Source organism: Drosophila montana, unplaced genomic scaffold, assembly GCF_035044405.1.
Source record: "Drosophila montana isolate Dmon_TW-CO22-7 unplaced genomic scaffold, ASM3504440v1 contig_2397_1, whole genome shotgun sequence".
Classification (NCBI taxonomy): Eukaryota; Metazoa; Arthropoda; class Insecta; order Diptera; family Drosophilidae; genus Drosophila; species Drosophila montana.
In genome coordinates, this window is record NW_026997278.1 from 169,667 (window position 1) to 191,780 (window position 22,114).

The window sequence follows — 22,114 nt, forward strand, 5'->3', positions numbered from 1 at the left end:
AATATAGTACAATTGCAATTGTTTAATGTACTCGTAATATAATGCAATTAGAAATTTAACTGTAGGTTGCAGGCGCCCCCTTTCCCTTCAAATGCCCTTATATAGTCGACTATTGAGTGCGTTGTAAGTGCACACGTTCTTTGTCCCAAAGGTAGAACTATATGTTTATAATTACTTATTTTCAATATGATGATTGCATCAAAGGCATCGCCTGTGTTCTCCAACACGACATCTAGACATCTCGCGCCAGATTGACATCCTGACGTGCCTGCGAGCGAAATAAGCTGCTAAGATTGATTAAGAATATAATTCAATTAATAACAAACTTAAGTCGGCGTCATTGAACACTATCTCCTAGTGCTGGTTCCTGCCATATTAATTATAGAAGATATGTTCATATTGTTGGATAAAACAAGTGTGACCTTCGGGTTTTAAAGCAAAGGCTCGTTACAAGTAACAAGTACTTAAAGGTAAAAAGTTACTTATATCATCAAAACAAACAATGCAGCAGACTACGGCGACTATTAGCTAAAGTTTCATTTTGGGCAATTTTTATTTTATTATTATTAATTTAAGTTATTCGTAAATATTTAGATTAGAAGCCCTTTTAAATTTGTACTTGAAATAACAATCGCTGGTATTTGTCACCCCTATTATTTGTTTGCAGCTGTCACTGTGACACAAAAATAATACTATGGCACGTCACCATTACCCATACAATATATCGATGTATATCGCTACGAAGTGACCATTCCTAGGCAGCACATTGCATGTGGAATGAAATTGATAGAAAATTTGTTTTTGGAAATAAACATAAAGAAAGACAAGTATAACTTAGTTTGCTACTGTGCAAGTATACATTAAAAGTGCAAGAACTGTTTTTTCTATTGTATATAATTGCTTGATATACGCGTGACGAATGCTCCAGGTAAAACACGTTTGAGAACGAGAACGGACGTAAAGTAAATTACATGATGACATTTCTTACCACAATGCAATTAGTTGACGTTGCTCTCTTAATAATATTCAAGTTTAAAAAATACCAATATCTGTAAATATGCAGATTTTCGTTACCTGCTAATCTCTGTTTTATACCAGCGATTATACCAATATGGCACACACCAATTTTTTACCATTCATTTTCTTTGTGTAAGAGTTTTGTTCACTACGTCGCGCTGCCCTCCCTCGTTTCTCTCAGCCGCTCGCATGTGCGCCAACGTCGCAACGTCGGCAAATATGTAGGCGAAAAAGCATGATAAAAGACTTGCAAAAGTGAAGCGGGGCTTAAAACTCTTAATAGGCTAACTGCAAATGCATTGATAATGCAAATAAATAATAATAATATGAATCAAGTTAAGGACTAACCATTATTATTGTTTCAATCATATATACGTGTAAATACATATGCATATATACATATGCATGTGTCTGTGTGTGTGTGTGTGTGTGTGTGTGTATATATACATGATGCGGGTTAAAACAGTCGACATCGGGAAAAATAAACTATTGTCATTGGTTTTTTAATTTTTGAAAGTCCCATTTTATACAAAATGATAAATTTGCAAGTGCGATATTTGAAAGTTTTATCAATGTTTTCGTTTGATATTAATTTTAAAATTGGCTTATTATTTTTATTTTTAATTGCAGGTCGAGTTCTTGTTCACAAATTACCGGAATTATTTCGCTGAATTTCTTTTTATATAATAGAACTACATTTTTGCAGGTGAGAAAGTTAGCCACACTGAAACTGAATTACTTTTATAATAATGGAAATATAATCCACAGCAGCATAATCAAATGGTTGTGTGACAGGTTGCTAACGGGTCAAAAATCGTCCCGGAGATCGTCGAACAAAACGGAAATCGTATCCGTTTGACGATTCAATTACCAAACGGATCGGTCCCTTCGTAATGCAACCAGCTGCTCCAACATTATCAACACAAGCCGATATTGCTAAAACCATGCAGCCTCAAAATATGGTATGTTCTGCTCCTTTATGCCCTACCAGTACAATATATACAATATGTGTTAAGACACTTAAAACAGCTAAAAAAAACCCAGCGTTCAGATCTATTACGAATGTCCTCCGAACAAATGTTAGCCAAGAGATGTTTGGGTAAAAGTAATTCAATTTAGAAGCTGTTTCATTTTGTCTGAATACAAAGTTGTGTCTCCATCTAGACTTAATCTACCTATTTTGGGATATTTTTGAAGACAATTCTTTTATTTCTAAATCCATTACAAATGGGTACATAGGGTATATTGGATATGTGCAAATCAATGAAAAAATATACAGAAAGAGGCATCTCCGTCACTGTAAAGCAGATATATTCTTGCTCAGCATCAACAGCTGTGTCGATCTAGCCGTGTCCGTCGGTCTGTCCGTATGTATGAACGTTGATCTCAGAGCCTCACAGCTAGAGACGTGGCTCCTTCTATTTCAAATCGATAAATTGCAAATATTTCGAGCGTATTTAGAGCTACAGACACGAAATTTCATCGTATACTCGTATACTAAATGGCATGTTTTGGATAATTAACCGTTCTCCAACATTTTAAAATCAGATTAAAAAATCTAAGGGAAGAATATGCAGCGTAAACTGTGACTTGGGATACATAGGAAGCTAGAATTATTGTAACGACAGCTCATCGCTGTGTTCCGGCTGTCCTTTGGGGGAGAATTCACGACTAGAGTCCACTTATTTTTAAAATTAATTTTTATAAAGCCTCCGGCTAGCTTTTAATGTTTAATTTATTATCATAATGACCATGTTTTTTTTGTTCATCTCTGAAATCGGTATTTTTAAATTGAATGGTTTTAAAAAATTATTTTATTGATAAATTTGTTTCGGGCTTTTGACTATGGCAATTTACTGAGATATATAAATAACTATTTTTCAGAAAAATATCCACTGACCGCAAGCTTTAGTTGAGTGAAGGTGTTTCTAAAACTTGTATTCGGTTTTTCGAATATCAAAATATTTGTTTAAATCAATTTTTTTGTAATTGCAGTTTGATTTTTTCGTTTAATTAAACTGGTTAGTTATGAATATATAATTGATGCATTGCTTTTTGTTCAAAATCTTAATTTGGCTGCTGACAACTTTTTTAAGGGTTTTGAGTATATTCTGTTGAGAAACCTTTTCTCTGAGACTTCCACATGTTTTCAAAATTTATTTACGAGCCATCGTGTAAGTTTTACGGTATTTCTTCTGCAAAGGATTCTCACTATGCAACAGAGTCTTGTTTTAATTCGTGCAGCCAACTTCTTAATTTCATTTGTATTTCGTTGTCGCTGGGATGCTGAAGACGGCGTTATTTTGATTCACTAATTGAACTTGTTTGAGTTTACAATTTTGTTTGTTCGTTTCGTTGGTTTTGGTTTCTATTTTTGTTAAATATACATAAATGTGCATACGAATGGGGCGCAGTTGAAGTCTGTGCCCCAACAATATGAAACTTTTGCCATCTGTTGTAGATTTTGGCGACCAATAAAAAGACTAAAAAGTACGCTTCGCAAGTGCCGCCCACGAAGCAGCCCCTACCACAGCACAGTACGACCCAGCCGCAGTTTCAGATTAACAAGGCATACAACGTTGTTTCCATACTGAAAACAACGTCAACGACAAATGGTCAGCAGCAGCAGCAGCAGCAGCAGTCGACACACATGACCACTCACCAGCCGCAGTCGCATCATCTACAACAGACACAGCAGACACAGCAGCAGCAGCAGCAAAGTTATGCGAATGTGGTCAACAGGGCTCCGATTGCGCCGGCTGGAGGCCAGCTCGAAAGGTCGACGGTCATCTGCAGCGGCGGCAACATTATGACCGTTAACAACTGTCAGCTGAATACAGCAGAGATGAATGCATCTGCCATCTACAATCTAACTGGCCACAGGCCACAATTATCGGCCGCAAATAGTGGAGTCATCGAGCAAAATTGTCGCTACGTGGGCAGCGTTTCGGCGGTATCGGATATGTCCAAAGGGGGCGTTGCCTCGTCAAATGTTGCAGCCACAAATAACACCACACAACTTACAACTGGCGGCGGCGGAGCTAGCGTTAGCTGTAATAACAGCGGCAACAGCGCCAACGGCAGCAATCAGAGCATCATCGCGATGGCCAACTCGCATGGCATTACGCTTGGCGCCTCCAATGCACCTTATACTCATACTATGCATGAGAAGAGCCTGTTGGGCGTTGGGGTTAGCGTCAACGTCGGCGTTAGTTGTATCGATAATAGGAAATACGACTATAAAAACAATAATCTGATGTCGAACAGTAGCTTCCAACCAGCCCAAGAGGTAGGCCAAACACACACTGCTTGCGAGCTCTACAAATAATTGCAAATCTCTCTCTATATAAAACTTTGCACAGGGCCGGCCTTTATTTTTGAAGGTAGTCCATATGTTGGATCGGACCACTTTGTTCTCCATAAGAATGATTGGTCAAAATTTAAGTTTTTCGATAGAAAGCTTATCAATATCGGACTACTGTATCACGTAGCTCTACAATCAAAAGCGACGCTTTTTCACAATAAACTGAAAATTCGTTAAAGACAGCAAAAAGAGTATTAAAAAGGATTCAGGTCCGATTCTGGTAGGAATAAAACAGTTAAAAGTGATTGTTATGTCTTCAATCGCAGATTGAATTATTATACCCTTGCAGAGGGTATTATAATTTTGTCGTGAAATGTGTAACGCATAGAAAGAGACATCTCCGACTCCATAAAGTATATATATATTCTTGATCAGTATCAACAGCCGAGTCGATATAGCCATGTCTCTCAGTTTTAAACTTTGCACGCAGTACATATATCAAAACGAGCTGGATCGGACCATTATATCATATGGCTGCCATAGGAATGATCGCTCGAAGTAAAGTTGTTGTATGGAAAACTTTTTTGTTTTTCAAGACATCTTAACCATACTCGACATTAACTATTTTCGCTGTGCTTCTTAGATACGGGCAAAGCACTATGAGCATTATGAAAAGATTGGGTCTGCAAGGGTATTATATCTTCGGCGTGCCGAAGATAGCTTTTCTTACTCGTTTGTTAATTCAAAATACCCTACAATTTTAAGTTGATTGAGTTATTTCGGCTACAGCGTTGATGTTGTATTCTTTTTAAAATTTAAAATGACTCATCCGAAACGGTCCCCGGAAATAACCCCCTTAAGAGAAAAAGTAGAATAGAAGAGTTATTTTAGGGACACTTAAGATTGAGTAACCTTGCAAACAAATTGCAATAAATAATGTAATATTCTGCTCGTATCATCGCCTTATTGTTTGCCTAAAATTTATAATGGAGTTCAAATAACAAGTAGATATCAGGTGGAAAGCCCCTCCGGCCCCATATCTCTATATATAATACTGTTTGTCCTGACTGACTGACTGATTGGTGATCAACGCACAGTCCATACCGTAAGATGTAGGTGGACGTTAAGACGGGGTTTCGGGAAATTCCACATCGCGAAAAACATTTGTATGAAAGATTCTTGCTTACCATCCCAGTGTCCTCGAAACTCACTTTCAAAAATTGTTGTAAAAATTCATCTGATTCATCACACTTTTCGAAAAATACATTATTCCTTCGTGAAAATGACCGTCTAAGTTTTGCTGGGTGACGTTTCAGAAGACAAAGAATCATTTGAGACGTATTTCGCACTTTTCGCAGAATCCAAGCTTCCTCGGTGGAAAATGCGATTCAAAGATTTTTGGGCCAAGTTTTAAGTTTTGTCCGATTTGTATCGATCTTATTTTCAAAGCTCTACATAAGAACTTAATGAATACGTGTTTCAGCAAATTTGGGAAAATTCCACCCACGCATGCAACTTTTTATACCCTGAACCCATTAAAAATAGGTAAAAAGGGTATAATGTATTTGTGCAAGGGTATGTAACAGGCAGAAGAAAGCATCCCCGACTCCATAAAGTATATATATTCTTGATCAGCATCAACAGCCGAGTCGATCTAGCCATGTCCGTCTGTCTGTCCGTCCGTCCGTCTGTCTGTCCGTATGTATGAACGCAAAGATCTCGGAACCTATAAGAGCTAGAGACTTTCGAGTTTGTTTCCGATATTCGATAGCTTGTCCCGTTTGAGCAAATTGGGTAAATAATAAGAGCTAGAGTCACCAAACTTGATATGTTGTTTCTAGAATAGTATATATATATCAATATCTTTCATTTTATACCTAGCGCAACCTCTCTGCTACCACCGAAAAGCTATAAATCAAGTTAATAATCCAACTTGCATTGCCCACCAATTTAAACCACAATTTAAATGCAATAGACTTTCTGAGAATACACAAATATTCGATGGGACAATAAGATGTACTGTCGAAAATTTCATTAAGATCGGTTAAGAAACACAATAGTTATATGTTTTGGTTGCGCACGTGTCAGCGAAAGCTAGCGCAAATTCCAAGAATTTCTGTACACAAGTACACACACACATTTATGCGCGTCTGCTTTGAATTCTATCAACAGCATTGCAATTGCGATTATTGGTTTTCTGTGCTGCTATTTTAACTTGCTTTTTTTCTCATTAAGACTCAATTTATTGGTATGGATGTTGAGTAGAGGCGGCGGCAAGTAGTTTGGTCTGTAACGAGTTCGAGACCTATTGAGGAAACAGTTTTTTTTAAATGTGTTTTTTTTTACTGCTGAAGCTGCATTTAGTGTTGGTAGAAGAGGGTTCAGGCTATTCCCTAGTCCGGAGCTCCCGACTAGAGCCTCTTACTTGTTTGTTTACCATTTGATCGGCTTGAAAATCATTTTCAAAGATCTTTGTGAGAATTTATTAGATACCCCTCTTGGTGGCAAATGTGGGTCAAAGGCCCGTTTAATAAGCGAAAGTTTATTCTTCAGCTTCCAACACTTGGTTCTATATTCAATGAGCTTAGAACATTTTTTTGGATTTCAATTTTCCACGGGCGTGTATTAGTGGAAAGGAAATATTTAAAATTTGTTGTACAAAACGTTTCTCGGTCAAGGCCGGGCAATACCCGCTAGATGTATACATATATGTCTTTATTTTTGATCAGGATGAAGAGCCGAGCTTAGCCATGCCCTACCCTACCTGTTGTCTGTATAAACGTATCGTTTATACATTTCTTCGTCTAATTTTATAATTTTAATAATGCATACAGTGGGTCATTATGCAGTGCATAATCCCGACTTCAGAGATCTGTAACATCCTACGCTTGAGTCACTTCTGCGGTAATATTCCGGCTTTCAGTCTTTAGCGCCTCTTTAAGGTCGTTTATATTGCAAATTTTGTTTGTATTTGAATGTTTTGTTCCAATATTGATTAAACGGGCGGAGATGTAAATCAGCCAGGACACGCTGTTTGTGTTCGGGGCCGTCATGCTGATAAAACCGAAATATGGCCAGATCTTAACACGGCTAAAATTGGAAGTTGCACATGTTTGTTCAATGTACTCTTAATTAAAGTTAACTTTCCCGTACATCCAGCTGATAAACAGCTGCCTCCGCTAGCCTTGGCTCATCTGCTAACATTACTAAGTTCCCAAAAACCTGGAGCCTTCGAAACGTATTCTTCAGCAAAGTTGAGTCTCCTCTCGTACCCGCCGCACATGTTCTAGGGAACATAAGTAGCTTGCACTTCTCGAACTTTGGATGCAATGAGAGTCTCGCGGATTGGTCGCTTGTCATTCTTGTTGAAAATTGAATGTTACCTTTTCACCTTACTTTGGACTCGATTCTCGTGAACGAAACATTTAACGTTTAAGGTTTTGCACTGTAGTCGCATTTAAGTTGACAATTCTCTATTACAATTGGTGTGATATTTCCACTCAGAGTAACAAAATCAATCTTGAACCAGAGCAAAGAAGGTGTAGACAAATAAAATACCCTTAGATAACACTGTGACTCAAAATTTTGATGTGAATTAGTTCTGCGTCATTTATGAGCACAGGGTACACAATTTTGGACTTTAAAACTGAGGGGTGCTGGATAAAAAAGTATGGACTGCATCAAAGAGTCTGCTCTGCTAGCCAGATCTGCCTATAGCAAGATATAGCTGATCAATTATATTCTATAAAGAATGTAAACTTGGATCGCCGCCACTTTTTTAGACCGATACAAAATAAGGTTCTATAAGGATGGCCATTAAAATACCAGAAATCAGGCAATTGAATATAATGTTCGAAGCTACTGAAAGAAATGTAAAATTTTAGAGAAAACGCTTTCAATAAAAATGTAATACAAGTACAAAACACAATAAGCAGAAAATAGAAGTAAAGTAATCGAATATACATACATAAATGCCAAGTTAAAAAGAATAGTAAATTAATTTAGTTGCACATTTTGGCTGACTGTGTCTTATTTTCGGGTCAAGGAATGTGAGAGACTGTGTTAAACTGTCGTAGTTTCTTAGGGACCAGTCTAGTCTAGTCGTCGTTCAGTTGAGCGATTTTCCAAAGCAATAAAAAAACTAAAACTAAAAATGTTCCTGCTTTTGCAGTATGTGTCATCTGGAAACAACAGTTCTGGAAACAACCGTTCAAATCAACAAAGTGGAATTTTTCGTGGACCGCCGCCTACGTCAAATACGCCGCGCGGGGCCGGCGCAGGGGGAGCCCGCCACGTACACATGCCAACGATGTATCCAAACATGGTGTTGCAACAGTATCCACAATTTCCACAGCGACAACCAACTTATCAAACGCCTCATATACAATATGCGCCCGCTCCCATTTCCTACTATCCCTATCCATATCTTCCTCAACTTCAGCAACAGCCGCCGCCCCATTCGCGCAGTGGTGTCGGTGTTAATACTAGCGTTAACATTGGCAACACGATGCCCGGCCCCAACGGACCGCTGGCTGGTCCAGGGGCTTCTCCCTCCCAATTGCAGCTGCTAACGGGCGCTGTACAGCCGGGCGGTAACACAGTTATCGGAGTTAGTGGCACCGGCAGTGGGCAAGTGGGTGTGCCGCCAATGGTCAGCGTTATGCCATCAAATGTGGCACCACAGCCGGTTCAAGTGCCGACAACGAGTAGACGTCGACATCAGCACCGTTTGCAGATCATCGATCCGGCAACGCAAAAAAATATTCTCGATGATCTGGATAAGGTAAGTCTCGATGCACGTTTATCTATCTCAATTTTATCTCAGTTCTTTAATAACTTAATTCTATTGCATAGAGTAATGCGAGTGCGGACATCGATAACCAGGAGCCTGGGCCGCCAGGGCCAGCTGCGACGGCGACGGCAACGACAGCAGCAGCTATCGTTCAGCCAGATGTCCCAATGTGCATTTCCCAGCCAGATGCTGGTGGTATGTGTCCATCCAGTAGTGTGTTAGTCCCTGACCCAAGGGTTCACTACAAATTAGGTATTTACATTAATCAACAATAATGTTCTCAAATCGAATTTTGCCCACTATTTTCTTCAGAACAAATTCTCGCTCAGCGCCAGGATATTATCATGGGACAGACCCCAGTGGTATCAGCGATGTCGGATGCTCCGTCTGTAGAAATATTACCGACTTCCCAGAAGTACAAGAGTAAAAAGTAAGTCACCTACCAAAAAATACAAATCGCATTAATTAGCTAAAAAAAAAAAATTGTTTTTGTTTTTCAGAATTCCTATAGTGTCTCCGAAAGATGGGTCTGAGTCATCGTCGTCTACTGCTTATTCATCTTGTAAGTCGTTTTATGCTTCTCATTTTCTCATTATTGATTATAAGCTATGTTTATGTGAATTTTGGGTATCTAGTCAGATAAATGGAAGCAGAGCCATACCCAAACTCAGATATCTCTAATGTGCTATATTTCGATCATAATAGTAAACTTTTAACTAACTTTTTCATCCAACTTCCCCCCTTTTGGAAATTTCGACCCGCCTAATGTTATATTTTGCGTAGAAAAATTTAAAAATTCTTTAATTCGCGTTTTCCGCCAACGAAGCTTGGATTCTGCTAAAAGTGTGATACACATCTTTGGAAATGAATGAATGGAGGGATGAATTTGAATAAAATGACCCTAGAAAATGAGTTTGAGACCGATTCTCGCAATTTTTGTCCCAAACCCCGCTTTAGTGTTCGCCTCTATTACATCACAAGGTGACAACCTATCCAATCCAATCCAACCACTAATCAGTCAGTGAGTCTGTCAGAACAAACTGTCTTATATTTAAAGATTGCTCAGTTGAGTAAATATAACCTTAGCCATCATCTTTGGTATCGATAAATCAGATACACCTTGGCCTTGGTTCTTTTTCTGCTGGCAGTCGTATTATTGTAAATGCACCATAAAAACATTTGATTTCAATTTGTGTTGTTGAATATTTATTATACACCTGCCGAGGGTATTCTAATTTCTGCGTGAAATGTGTAACGCTAGAAGGAGTCATATTCGACCCCATAAAGTATATTTATTCTTGATCAGTAGCAACAGCAGACTCCTCGGCATTTATAGGTTTCAGTATGTTCCCTCCACTTACGCAACATTTTATTTACATCGGACCACTATATTATATATAGCTGCCATAGGAAGGATCTTTTGAACTTTTTTGTTTATCAAGATATCTTGACCACACTCGGCATTACCTATTTTCCCTGTGATTCTTTGATACGGGTAGAGATAGCCCTTCTTTCTCGTTCTTTATGTTGGTCTCCTATTTTTAGTCAGGAATTTCGCAAAACTTTTACAAAACGTTTCTCAAAAAATCGAAATTTCATTGATAAAATATATATACTGAAACACTTATTCACATTGACTCTGAATGCTCTTTCCTTAACTTCGACCTGCACTATGGGAAATAAACTTCTAAAATAACTTTGCCCGATCATTCTGTAAATTGTAGGACTTCAAATGGCATCCTGATGTTTGTGTAGACCAATTGCTATTAGATACTAAACGTATATTCCTTTGTGCTAATGTAAATAAATATATACTAAGATATAAGTGTATTTCATTCCCTGTATCTATTACTCTATAAATATATAGTCTTTATAAGCATCAAGAGCCTTGGATTATAAATTCTAGTATACTATAAACAAATCAAGTTTATATATTTCTTTAACTGTATGCTACTTAATATAATTTGCATGCTGGTGAGCAGAGCACAGGATATCTTCTAGTCATGCTCTCTCGACAAGAGCACTTTTGCTTTTATACTTTTGTTGAGGACATTATAAGTTTGTCATGGAATGTGTAACGTACATATGTATCTTTACCAAAATCATAATTTGTCAGTTAACTATGCTCCCTAGTATATACATATATGTTAAGCAAGATCTTTCTAGCATTGCACCAATGTATCACAAAGATGCCATAGGAATGATGAATCAAAACTTGAGTTTTTTTTCACGAGATCCGAACCATTTACCACACAACATTTTATATCTTATAGCTCTATTGGAATAGTAGTTGGAATGATTTGTTGTACAAAAAACTGTTTGCTTCTTCACTATATTCAAGCTTTCCAATATTTATCCCCCCATATAGCTACAGAAGATACGTTAAAAAGGGTATTAAAAAGTATTCAGTAGCTGAGTTTGTGTCTGTCCGTTTATATAATGCGTCACCAGTCGGATTTCAGATTAAAAGAGCTAGCAACAGCAGATTTTGTATATAGGTTATTATATAGTAATAACATATCCGAGACTAATGTACCTTTTATTTAGTATCCATACAATTGGATGAAATTTTAATTCTTGTAAAGATTCATTAAGCATTTAACACCAAAGTCAGCTAAAATGCATTTCGCATTGTAAAGGGGCTCAATGGAGAAGGAGCACAGCCGCTGAACAAAAATTTAAAGGGTATATAAAGTTCGCATGCATATTACGATATTACGGCAGATTCGCAGATTGTATATTACGATATTTCCCAATCGGGCACTTATTACTGTTGGGACGCGTACTGGGTTTCTCGTAGTCGTGCACTCTTGAGTAGACAATTTTAAATTCTTTAATAATATTAGTCTGGGAATTTATTTAGGGGCCAAAAGTCCATTATTATTGCAAACGTTTAAAAAGTACTGTTGTTGTTTTGTGCATAGGTGCGTTATTTCCTGTCACACAAACTGACGTTCTTATCTTTAAATATGTATGTACATATATATAAATGACTGTATGTCTTATAGATGAATAGATGTGGATATTCCTTTAGTCAATTTGTCCACGTGCGTCGTCGTCTACTTTAGCAACGAAAAATATAGAATATTGACCGCTCTCACTCTCGTTGGCTTTTAGTATTGCTCTCTTTTAGTCGCTCTCTTCTTGGCTCTTGGTCCGGTCCGTTACGTTCGCTGCTTGTCTCTCAATCTCAAGAATGTGAGCCAATCACATTGAAGTATTCCAACTTGATCAGCACCCGCACACACAAACACGTGCTTTGTGTGCGTGCGCGTGCGTCTGTATTGCGTGAACGTACATGTATGGGTGAATGTGTGTACATATGTTTATGTATGCGAGAGTGTCTGCATGAATTTTCACTTTTGCTTTTGCTTTTGATACTCGTAACACGTTATAAGCTTGTTTGCCGCTTTTTGTTTGCTGCTGGCGCTAGCGCTAGCTGCTGCTTGCTCGTATTTCTGTTTGCCGTTTGCCTCGCCTGCCGCCTGTGCAGCGATTTCATTTGCGGTGGCTGCTTGTTGCTTGAACCGCGAACCGCGGCCGGTCTCAGCTAGCCGATCGATGCGATCATTTGGGTGTGTGTTAGTGCGATTCGATATCATCTGTGTGTCTATCTATAGCGCTAGGCAACAGCAACAACGCGACATTGGTGGGACACGCACACAACTCACAATAAGAAAAGAATTAACAAATAAATTAACTAAAACATATGAACATAGGTATTTACGTATTCGAAAAACGTGTGCAAAGTTCAAAGAATATACCACATGGGTTACATACATACTATATATTATCCAGTATGAATATTTTAATACAGTTATCTTGACTTAATTCATATTTTGCGAACACACATGTTTGTAAAAATAATACCAAATTCAGATGTTAATTATCTTAATGCTTGACATCTTTACTCCACCCCGCCTGTGATAATTACAATGTAATGGATAGAAAATATAGCTGAAAAAACAACTGGTATGTCTGATCTGATATGTTGGTATATACATACATATGTACATGTTAACATATACTTTTACGGATGATAGCATCTGATTTGACATTATCTATACGTACGGATGTTTGTGCAAGTAAAAATCCTTAATATATCAAATTTGTAGGTAATAAATAGAAAAACTTAGCTTTGTTTTTGTTAGGATAATGCGAATTAGTTATTATACTCAATCAACATTATATATAGTTGGCATTTGTTTGAATTTCAAAAATTCTACATATTTTTTATACCCTTTGCCGAGGGTATTATAATTTTGTCGAAAAATTTGTTAGTCATAAAAGGAGACATCTCCGACCCCATAAAGTATATATATCCATGATCAGTATCAACAGCCGATTCGATATAGCCATGTCCGTCTGTCTGTTTCTATGCGAACTAGTCTCTCAGTTTTAAAGCTATCTCTATGAAACTTTGCAGAAGTCCCTCTTTCTGTTGCACGCCGTACATATGTCAAAACCAGCTGGATCGGACCACTATATCATATAGCTGCCATAGGAATGATCAGTCGAAAAGTAGTTTCTTGTATGAAAAACATTTTTGTTTATCAAGATATCTTGATCAAACTCGGCATTTATTAGTTTTACTATGCTCCTCATATATATGCAAAATCCCTTTAAGATCGGACCACTATATCATATAGCTGCCATAGGAATGATCGGTCGAAAATTAAGTTGTTGTATGGAAAACTTTTTTGTTTTTCAAGATATCGTGACCAAACTCAGCATTTATTAGTTTTACTATGCTCCTTATATATTGTATGCAAAATCCTACCAACATCGGATTACTATATCATATAGCTGCCATAGGAACGATCGGTCGAAAATTAAGTTGTATGGAAAACTTTTTTGTTTTTCAAGATATCTTAACCATACTCGGCATTAACTATTTTCCCTGTGCTTCTTAGATACGAGCAAATCATTATGAGCATTTTGAAAAGGTTGGGCCTGCAAGGGTATGAAATCTTCGGCGTGCCGAAGATAGCCCTTCTTTCTCGTTCAATATACATTTTAACCAAAGGTCTATAAAGACAGAAAGCTGCCTAAGAAGTCACGGTTAAAAATAATATGTTCTTGTCTACAAAACTTTCGTTGTTTTTTGAAGAAACTATGCCGACCAAATTTGATCAATGTCGGACAACTATATCGTTAGTGATAATCGTTTATCAAAATATTAAAACTTCTGTTCATTTCGTAACATATATGGCTTTTAAAATCGAAGAGTCTAAAGATGCTAAAAATTGTATTGTATTGTATATATTGGATTATTTATTTCAGTCTCTTTTGATAATCCAACGAAATTAGGCCCTAGGACCGACGTTCAAAAGAAGCTCCACGAAATGCATCAGGAAATGCAAGAAAAAAATAATCGGTACTTGGCGCAAAAGGCAAAAGAAGTTTCGGAGAAAATCGACACAGTCGTTACTGAGACGTTTACGCAAAGCGCATTGCCTGCTGAGCAATATCAGGAGGAAAATTTGACAGTGGATCGCTCAGGATCGCTCACCCAAGATTGTCAGGATCAAATTTCGATGGTCGTCGATCCAGGACATGAGCCCGTGGGTGACGCCTCGCCGAAATCAGAAATACCATCTGAAATCCCCGCAGCTACAGCACATATTAAAGACAGCTTGGGACAAGTTGTATTTGGCAGCAGTGAAGCATGTGCTGTGTTACCTGGCAAGGTTTTTAATGTCCATATAAACACACCAAAATCGGAGCCTGTTTTAAGCGAAGAAGTAGCTGACCCTTTGACTACTGGCAGTGAATCATCTCCGATGTCTGTGTCATCCGCTGATCCAAGTACTCCAAAAATAGTTGCAACAGAGCCTATTTTAAGCGAACAAGTTGATAAACCCCTGACCGTTAGCCAGCCCTCAGTTCGCAGTGATGCACCTCCGACAGCTGCGTTATCCACCAAGATTTCTAATCTTCATGTAAGCGATCCAAAAACAGCTGCAACGGAGCCTGTTTTAAGCGAAAAAGATGCCGAGCCTTCGACTCAGGCATCAAGCTCAGATGAAATCCCAACTGATGAGACTGATCGTGCGAAAATGCTGCTCGGGGAAGAGACTTGTGTATCGACGACGACAACAGCAACAACAGCAACCATTAAGGAAATCGGAAATGTTGAAATCGGAAGCGAAAACGACGAATCGACTAACACCACAGTGGCGGACGGTCCAGATGTGGTGCTGCAAGAGAAGGTGGGTGAGCAGGAGCAGGAGCAGGTCGTGACGGTCGCCACGGAGTCGGGAATTTCCTCGTTAATTAACTATAACGAAGGTCAATGGTCTCCAAATAATCCGGGCGGAAAAAAACAGTACGATCGCGAACAACTGATGCAGCTGCGCGAGGCAAAGGCCTCTCGTGTACAGCCCGAGGTAAAGAATGTGTCGATTCTACCACATCCAAACCTAATGCCAATGTTTATGCGAAACAACAACAACAACAACAACAATAACAATAAGCGTGTGCAATCGATGGTTGGAATGATTGGAGGCAATCGAAACAGCAGCGACTCGGGTAGCAATTTTGCTGGCAAACAAGTCTCCATGTCCGGTGTACAAGGTAGAAGCAGCATGAAGGGTATGATACATGTTAATCTGTCGCTTAACCAAGATGTTAAACTCAATGAAACCGAAAATGCCTGGCGACCGCGACTTACGAACAAACAGGAGAGCGAAAATGCCTCCGATATCAGGACAACTCAAGAAAAAGACGAGCTTGTGCGGCGGGTGCGTGGAATTCTTAATAAGCTAACTCCTGAGAGGTTCGATACCCTGGTCGAGGAGATAATTAAGCTAAAGATTGATACACCAGAAAAGATGGACGAAGTGATTGTTCTTGTTTTCGAAAAGGCAATCGATGAGCCAAACTTCTCAGTTTCGTATGCAAGACTGTGTCATCGCCTTATTAGCGAGGTGAAAGCGCGAGATGAGCGCATGGAAAGTGGCACCAAATCGAACCTGCAACACTTTCGCAACGCACTTCTCGACAAAACTGAAAAGGAATTTACGCAGAATGTCTCCCAAGGTGCAGCCAAAGAGAAAAGGCTGCAGCCTTTCCTAGAGAAGATCAGAAAGTGTACGGATCCCAACGAAAAGGCTGAACTAGAAGCCCTTCTGGAAGAGGAGGAGCGCAAGATACGACGCCGTTCCGGCGGTACAGTGCGCTTCATTGGTGAACTCTTCAAAATATCTATGTTGACTGGCAAAATCATTTACTCTTGCATCGATACACTGCTCAATCCCCATTCAGAGGACATGCTTGAATGCCTTTGCAAGCTTCTGACAACAGTGGGCGCAAAGTTTGAGCAGACACCGGTCAATGCTAAGGATCCCGGTCGCTGTTATTCACTTGAGAAGTCAATCACCAGAATGCAGGCAATCGCTAGCAAAGGCGACAAAGATGGTGCCAAAGTTAGTTCGCGTGTACGCTTTATGCTCCAGGACGTAATTGATTTGCGTAAAAATAAATGGCAGACGTCGCGTAATGAGGCACCCAAGACAATGGGACAAATTGAAAAGGAGGCTAAAAATGAGCAGCTATCAGCACAATATATTAACTATAGCGGATCATTATCTTCGTCCAGCCCCAATGGACCGCAATCTGGTGCCGGCAAGCGTGAAGATCGCAGCAACAGCTCCCGTTTCGGTGACTCGAGATCAGCCGGCGGATATGGCGGCAGTCACAGTCAACGCGGCGGCGATGGCGGTGCCAACATGCGCCATCAACAATCGAACAGCGGCGGTGGCGGTGGCGGTGGCAGTGGCAACAGTGGCAACAATAGCGGCGGCAACAACCCGCACTCTAATGGCAACAATGACGATAGTACGTGGCTAGTGCAGACCAGTAAAGGCAGCCGCTCCCAAGCTGTTGACAGCATGAAACTTGAGGGTTTGGTTAGTTGTTTATTATATCTCAATTTCGATCCGATCTGAATAAATAAAAATATTATTGTTTTTCAGACATTACAGCTCAATCAGAATTTGGATACCAAAAAGATGGGCGGAGTTAATCAATTTATTTGGAATAACAATGCCAATAGACAATCGTCAACGCCAACGACAACGCCTTCCAATTCATTTGCAGCGCTCTCATCGTTAATTGACAAAAACAGCACCGACCGAGATCGCGATCGAAGTGGGCCCAGAAATAAGGGCTCATACAACAAAGGTTCTATGGAGCGTGATCGTTATGGTGACCGAGGTGAGCAAATTGATATATTCTATTCTGTACACCCTAATCGAAATTAATCAATATGATATCAATTTATAATAGGCATGCATTCGCGAACGGGTTCGTCCCAAGGCTCACGAGAGAACTCCTCATCGCGCGTTGGCCAAAATCAACAGCAAAGCCGCGGCATGATGAACTCTTCAATTCAAAAATCTGCTAGTCACTCAAAGTATACTCAACAGGCGCCGCCGCCGAGCCGACCTTCCAACAAGGTAAATACTCGTAGTTTTGATTGATTCTGATTAATCTCGATTAATGTATATGCATCGCTTTTAGGGTCTGGGCTCTTCGTTAAGCAGCTCGGCCGGCATATACAGGGGAAGCGAACAGCAGCCTTTATCAAGTGCCTCAACCTCCGTTTCTGCTACTCAACCCACTAAAAACGTTGCACCGCCAGCAATGTTTATTGAGCCAAGAGAAAGCGACCTGAAGCTCTTCAAGTCAGTCGTGTCGGAACTGATCGAACTTGCAGCGAACTCCAATTCTGTCACTCCAACGGTTGTCGAATGCATAAAGCAGATACCAGAGTCCCAACTCTGCGGATTTTTGTTTTATATATTAACTGATTATTTGCATTTATCGAATGTGGGTAAACAATACAGAAGATGCCTGGCAAACACAATTGCCCAACTTATGCAACAGCATTTCATGTCTGTAGAGCACTTTAAACTTGCTTACAAGGAATTTAGCGAGTGCGCTAACGATTTAATTGTTGATATTCCTGAGTTGTGGTTATATATTCTTCAATTTGCTGGTAAGTTCTCATATATATATATCTATATATAAAACTGTTTTTCAACTCTAAGCCCAAACCGAAATAGCTAGAAAAATGAAATATTTTACGGTAGTTACCTTATGAAAAAATCGCGAAAATCGTTTGGAAGAAACTTTTTGCTTACAATCCGATCTGTCGCATTTTCAAAGATCTTTGTTTGAATTCATTTGAGGGGTGTTTTACATTTTACATCATAAATTTGATGGGTGAAGTTTCGCGTTAAAAAGGTTTAATTATCGATCGTTTTTTATCGGCTTCAAGTTTTTCACAGCAAGTTGATTACAACTGTTGGTTGGTATATTCTTTATTTTTTATATTTTGATTTTCCTGCTAGGTAATAATAAATTGAAAACTTCAAAATCGAAATGTTTCTATGTAATCCATATTAGTCAATATCGAAATCCTGAATCATATATCGGAGTTTATAACAGCAATAGTACATACATGTAGTACATACATATTCAGAATATTTCACTTTTTGGTAACTCCTTCCTCGTTGAACAAAATGATATAAAACGCAATTTTGCGGGTATAATTTTAACCTTTAGTATTTCTCATTTCTCATAGTGTGGGCTTAGGTTATCTATCTCCTAAGATGCACACTTTTGTTCGTTATGTAGCGTCTGCTAAAATTGTTAATACTATATTTTCGTTTTTTTGCGTAGGCCCACTGATAGTCAAGAAGCACTTGACCGTGTCAGATCTGTGGAACGATAATCTGAGAGACAACAGCGAACCGGGCATGGGTAAAAAGTTCCTTAAAACCTACCTGACATATTGTACACGGGAAGTAGGACCTAACTTCACCCGCAACATGTGGAAACAGTTTAACATGCGATGGTCAGATTTTATGCCCGACAACGAGGTTATCGATTTTATTGAATCGAATGTAAGTTATAGCGTCTTTTCATATCAATCATATATATCACATCATCTTTAACTTTAACTATATTGAATATCTGCACAGAGATTAGACTATGTGGAAAATGATTCAAAGGCGCCAGTGATCGAAGAACGCGAGTCCCACGAAAAACACGTCAAAAATGTGATAGACCATATTGAGAACTTGCTTAAGGAAGGTGCAACTGCAGATTGTATTATTGATTACAGCAATGTAAGATTTAAATGTTTCATTTTATTTTACAAATTTTAATCCGTATTTCTAACATTTTCCAGGGCAATATTGTGGTGGCTGATAAGCTGTTTATTAGAGGGCTGACGAAAACTTTAAGCAAGTTTGCAATCGTCTACAAGGATAATACCTATAAGCTCGAGCCCGAAGTCTTTCAAAAGTGTTGCATACCAGTTTTTCAGCGTTATATTGATTCTAGTGAAGACCTTCAGCTCGAGTGCCTTTATGGAGTACAGCTACTTGTCCACAGCTTAGAGCAGCCTAGAGGTTTGATACTTTCCAGCCAAAGAGTTCGGACTATTTGAAAATACTAAAAAATGACACTAACTTCACTTTCAGGGCTGTTGAGTGAACTTTTTGGTGAACTTTACGACGGCTTTATCATCCAGAAGGAGTCGCTGTACAAATGGCGCGATTCAAAGGATCAGTCAGCTGGCAAAGGTATTTATTTATATTTGTATTACATTTTGGTACTTGGATCTATTATTAATACACACTCTCTCTCTCTCGAAATTTAGGTGTGGCTGTAAAGAGTCTCAATCCTTTTTTGAACTCATTATTCAATGATGAAGCCAATTAATGTATCAATATACTCGTAGAGTTGACAGACATCGCGAGTTTAGGGCAAAGCGAAAACAAAACAACATAACTTAATAAAAACAAATACACTTTGGAGAAAAATAATATATATACTTTTATATGTAATAAGAAAGTGTGAAGTTCGGGTGTTGTAATCAGAGAAAATATATTCTACTTCGTTGATGAAGCACGCGAACTTACAGTAAGAGTATATGCAATAATAAGCAAGTATGTAAATTACTGTGTACGCATGTACTATAAAATAAAGCAAACCTGAAGGAAATTTATAGTTATAACTCTTTACTGACAATGTTATTAAGAAGGACACAGTTAAATATGTGGATGCACACGCAGCTAAGAAGCTATTTGTATCTCATCGAAATGGAACGAATTGAAGCAAAGCATAGCCGCGGTTATAAATGGCAAAATGGCAAAGGGTAATGCCTCAAATCTTTTTGTAGATGAAAATTGTAAGTCGCAACAAATAAGATATTTGAAACAAAATTCAATCCAACCATAACAACCATAAAAGTAATCTTACAAAATTTTATAGACTTAATTGCCTAATCGTTTATATTTGTATCTCTAAGAGACTATCAATCTATTTGTAACTTAAAGAGGAATGATAAATCCGTTTTAAATATAATGTTTTTAAAGGTGAACAACAAACGACTGCCAATTTTGTCGCATTCCTGTTTTATTTTTTCACAATATTTTCGATTACGAACGGCGATGGTCTCCAAGGCATCTCTTGCGTAGGTAGGTAACATTCAAATTTGCGCTCTTAGCGCGTTTTTAGCCGCATTAAATTATTATTAATTATGTTGCTTTTATTTGTCACCTCTACATATTTATATAACTTTTTGTGCTGACTAACTGTTAGATGATCACAATCGCACAATCAAAAGTTAAGAACATGAACGTTTTACTGTAGTTGCCTTATGTGTCATATTGAAATCTATTTTTTTTTTTCAAATTCTATTGCGGGATTTTCACACCTTTCGGAAAATCAATCCATGGTGGAAATGGGGGATAAAGATTGGGTTGCTGAAGTTCCGGGTACAAATTCATTATCTTCATTTTGTTCGCGCAGCGAACTGCAAATTGGCGGAAAACGTTTGTATTGTTATACTCACCATCCAGTCGGATTTAAAATCATATTCAAAGATCTTAGTGAAAAGTTATCTGAATAAATCCACCGCTCCTGGATAATAAACGCGGGTAAAAGGTTGATAGGCCAGATTCGGTTTTGCAAAGATCTTTAAAAAATTTAACCTTGTACGTGTTTCGCACTTCACCAAATCGAAGCTACATCGATGGTAAATGCGGTTCAACGATTTTATTGCTACAAAGTTTAAAGTTTCGACGGTCATCTTCAAACTTGTTTTCGAAGCCCTACGTTAGATTTTGATGAATACGTGTTTCAGAGATTTGGAAAATATATGCGCAACTGTGGAAACTTGGCGAAAAATTGGCAGCTTTTTTTCATCTGATAACTGTTTCGTCTTATTATCGTCCTTACACTCTTCTTAGATGATAAAAGGCGAAATTTTAATGGCAAGCTCATTTGTGAAGATCATGAAATCTTCAAAACCAGCTGGATCGGACCACTATATCATATAGCTGCCATAGGAACGATCGGTCGAAAAGTAGGCTCTTGTATGAAAAACATTTTTGTTTATAAAGTTATCTTGACCAAACTCGGTATTTATTAGTTTTACTACGCTCCCCATATATATGCAAAATCCTATTTAGATCGGACCACTATATCATATAGCTGCCATAGGAAAGATCGGTCGAAAATTAAGTTTTTGTATGGAAAATTTTTATGTGTTTCAAGATATCTTGACCAAACTCGGTATTTATTAGTTTTACTACGCTCCCCATATATATGCAAAATCCTATTAAGATCGGACAACTATATCATATAGCTGCCATAGAAACGATCGGTCGAAAATTTTGCTGTTGTATGGAATTTTTTTTGCTTTTCAAGATATCTTGACCAAACTCGGTATTTATTAGTTTTACTACGCTCCCCATATATATGCAAAATCCTATTAAGATCCGACAACTATATCATATAGCTGCCATAGGAACGATCGGTCGAAAATTTTGCTGTTGTATGGAATTTTTTTTGTTTTTCAAGATATCTTGACCAATCTCGGTATTTATTAGTTTTACTATGCTCCCTCCACTTCTGCAAAATCTTATTCACATCGGGCTACTATATCATATAGCTGCCATAGGAACGATCGGTCGAAAATTAAG

At 38.4% G+C, this 22,114-nt stretch overlaps 1 protein-coding gene across 5 annotated transcripts; it reads left to right on the forward strand.

The window, feature by feature from the left end:
- The first annotated feature begins 742 nt into the window (after window positions 1-742).
- eIF4G1 (eukaryotic translation initiation factor 4G1) lies at window positions 743-20,129 on the forward strand. Of its 5 annotated transcripts, none has more exons than XM_064681652.1 (16): window positions 743-928; window positions 1,648-1,723; window positions 1,786-1,979; window positions 8,493-9,104; window positions 9,176-9,365; window positions 9,426-9,543; window positions 9,614-9,675; window positions 14,397-17,023; window positions 17,090-17,330; window positions 17,403-17,572; window positions 17,637-18,114; window positions 18,801-19,024; window positions 19,103-19,249; window positions 19,312-19,534; window positions 19,607-19,708; window positions 19,786-20,129. In XM_064681652.1, the coding sequence occupies exons 3-16, from the start codon at window positions 1,911-1,913 to the stop codon at window positions 19,845-19,847; spliced, it is 5,325 nt and encodes a 1,774-aa protein (XP_064537722.1). In that variant the 5' UTR covers window positions 743-928; window positions 1,648-1,723; window positions 1,786-1,910; the 3' UTR covers window positions 19,848-20,129. The 5 variants fall into 5 exon arrangements, with proteins under 5 accessions (XP_064537722.1, XP_064537723.1, XP_064537719.1 ...); XM_064681653.1 differs by having other exon boundaries at window positions 1,789-1,979; XM_064681649.1 differs by lacking the exons at window positions 743-928; window positions 1,648-1,723; window positions 1,786-1,979 and adding an exon at window positions 3,812-4,306.
- The last annotated feature ends 1,985 nt before the right edge of the window (window positions 20,130-22,114 follow it).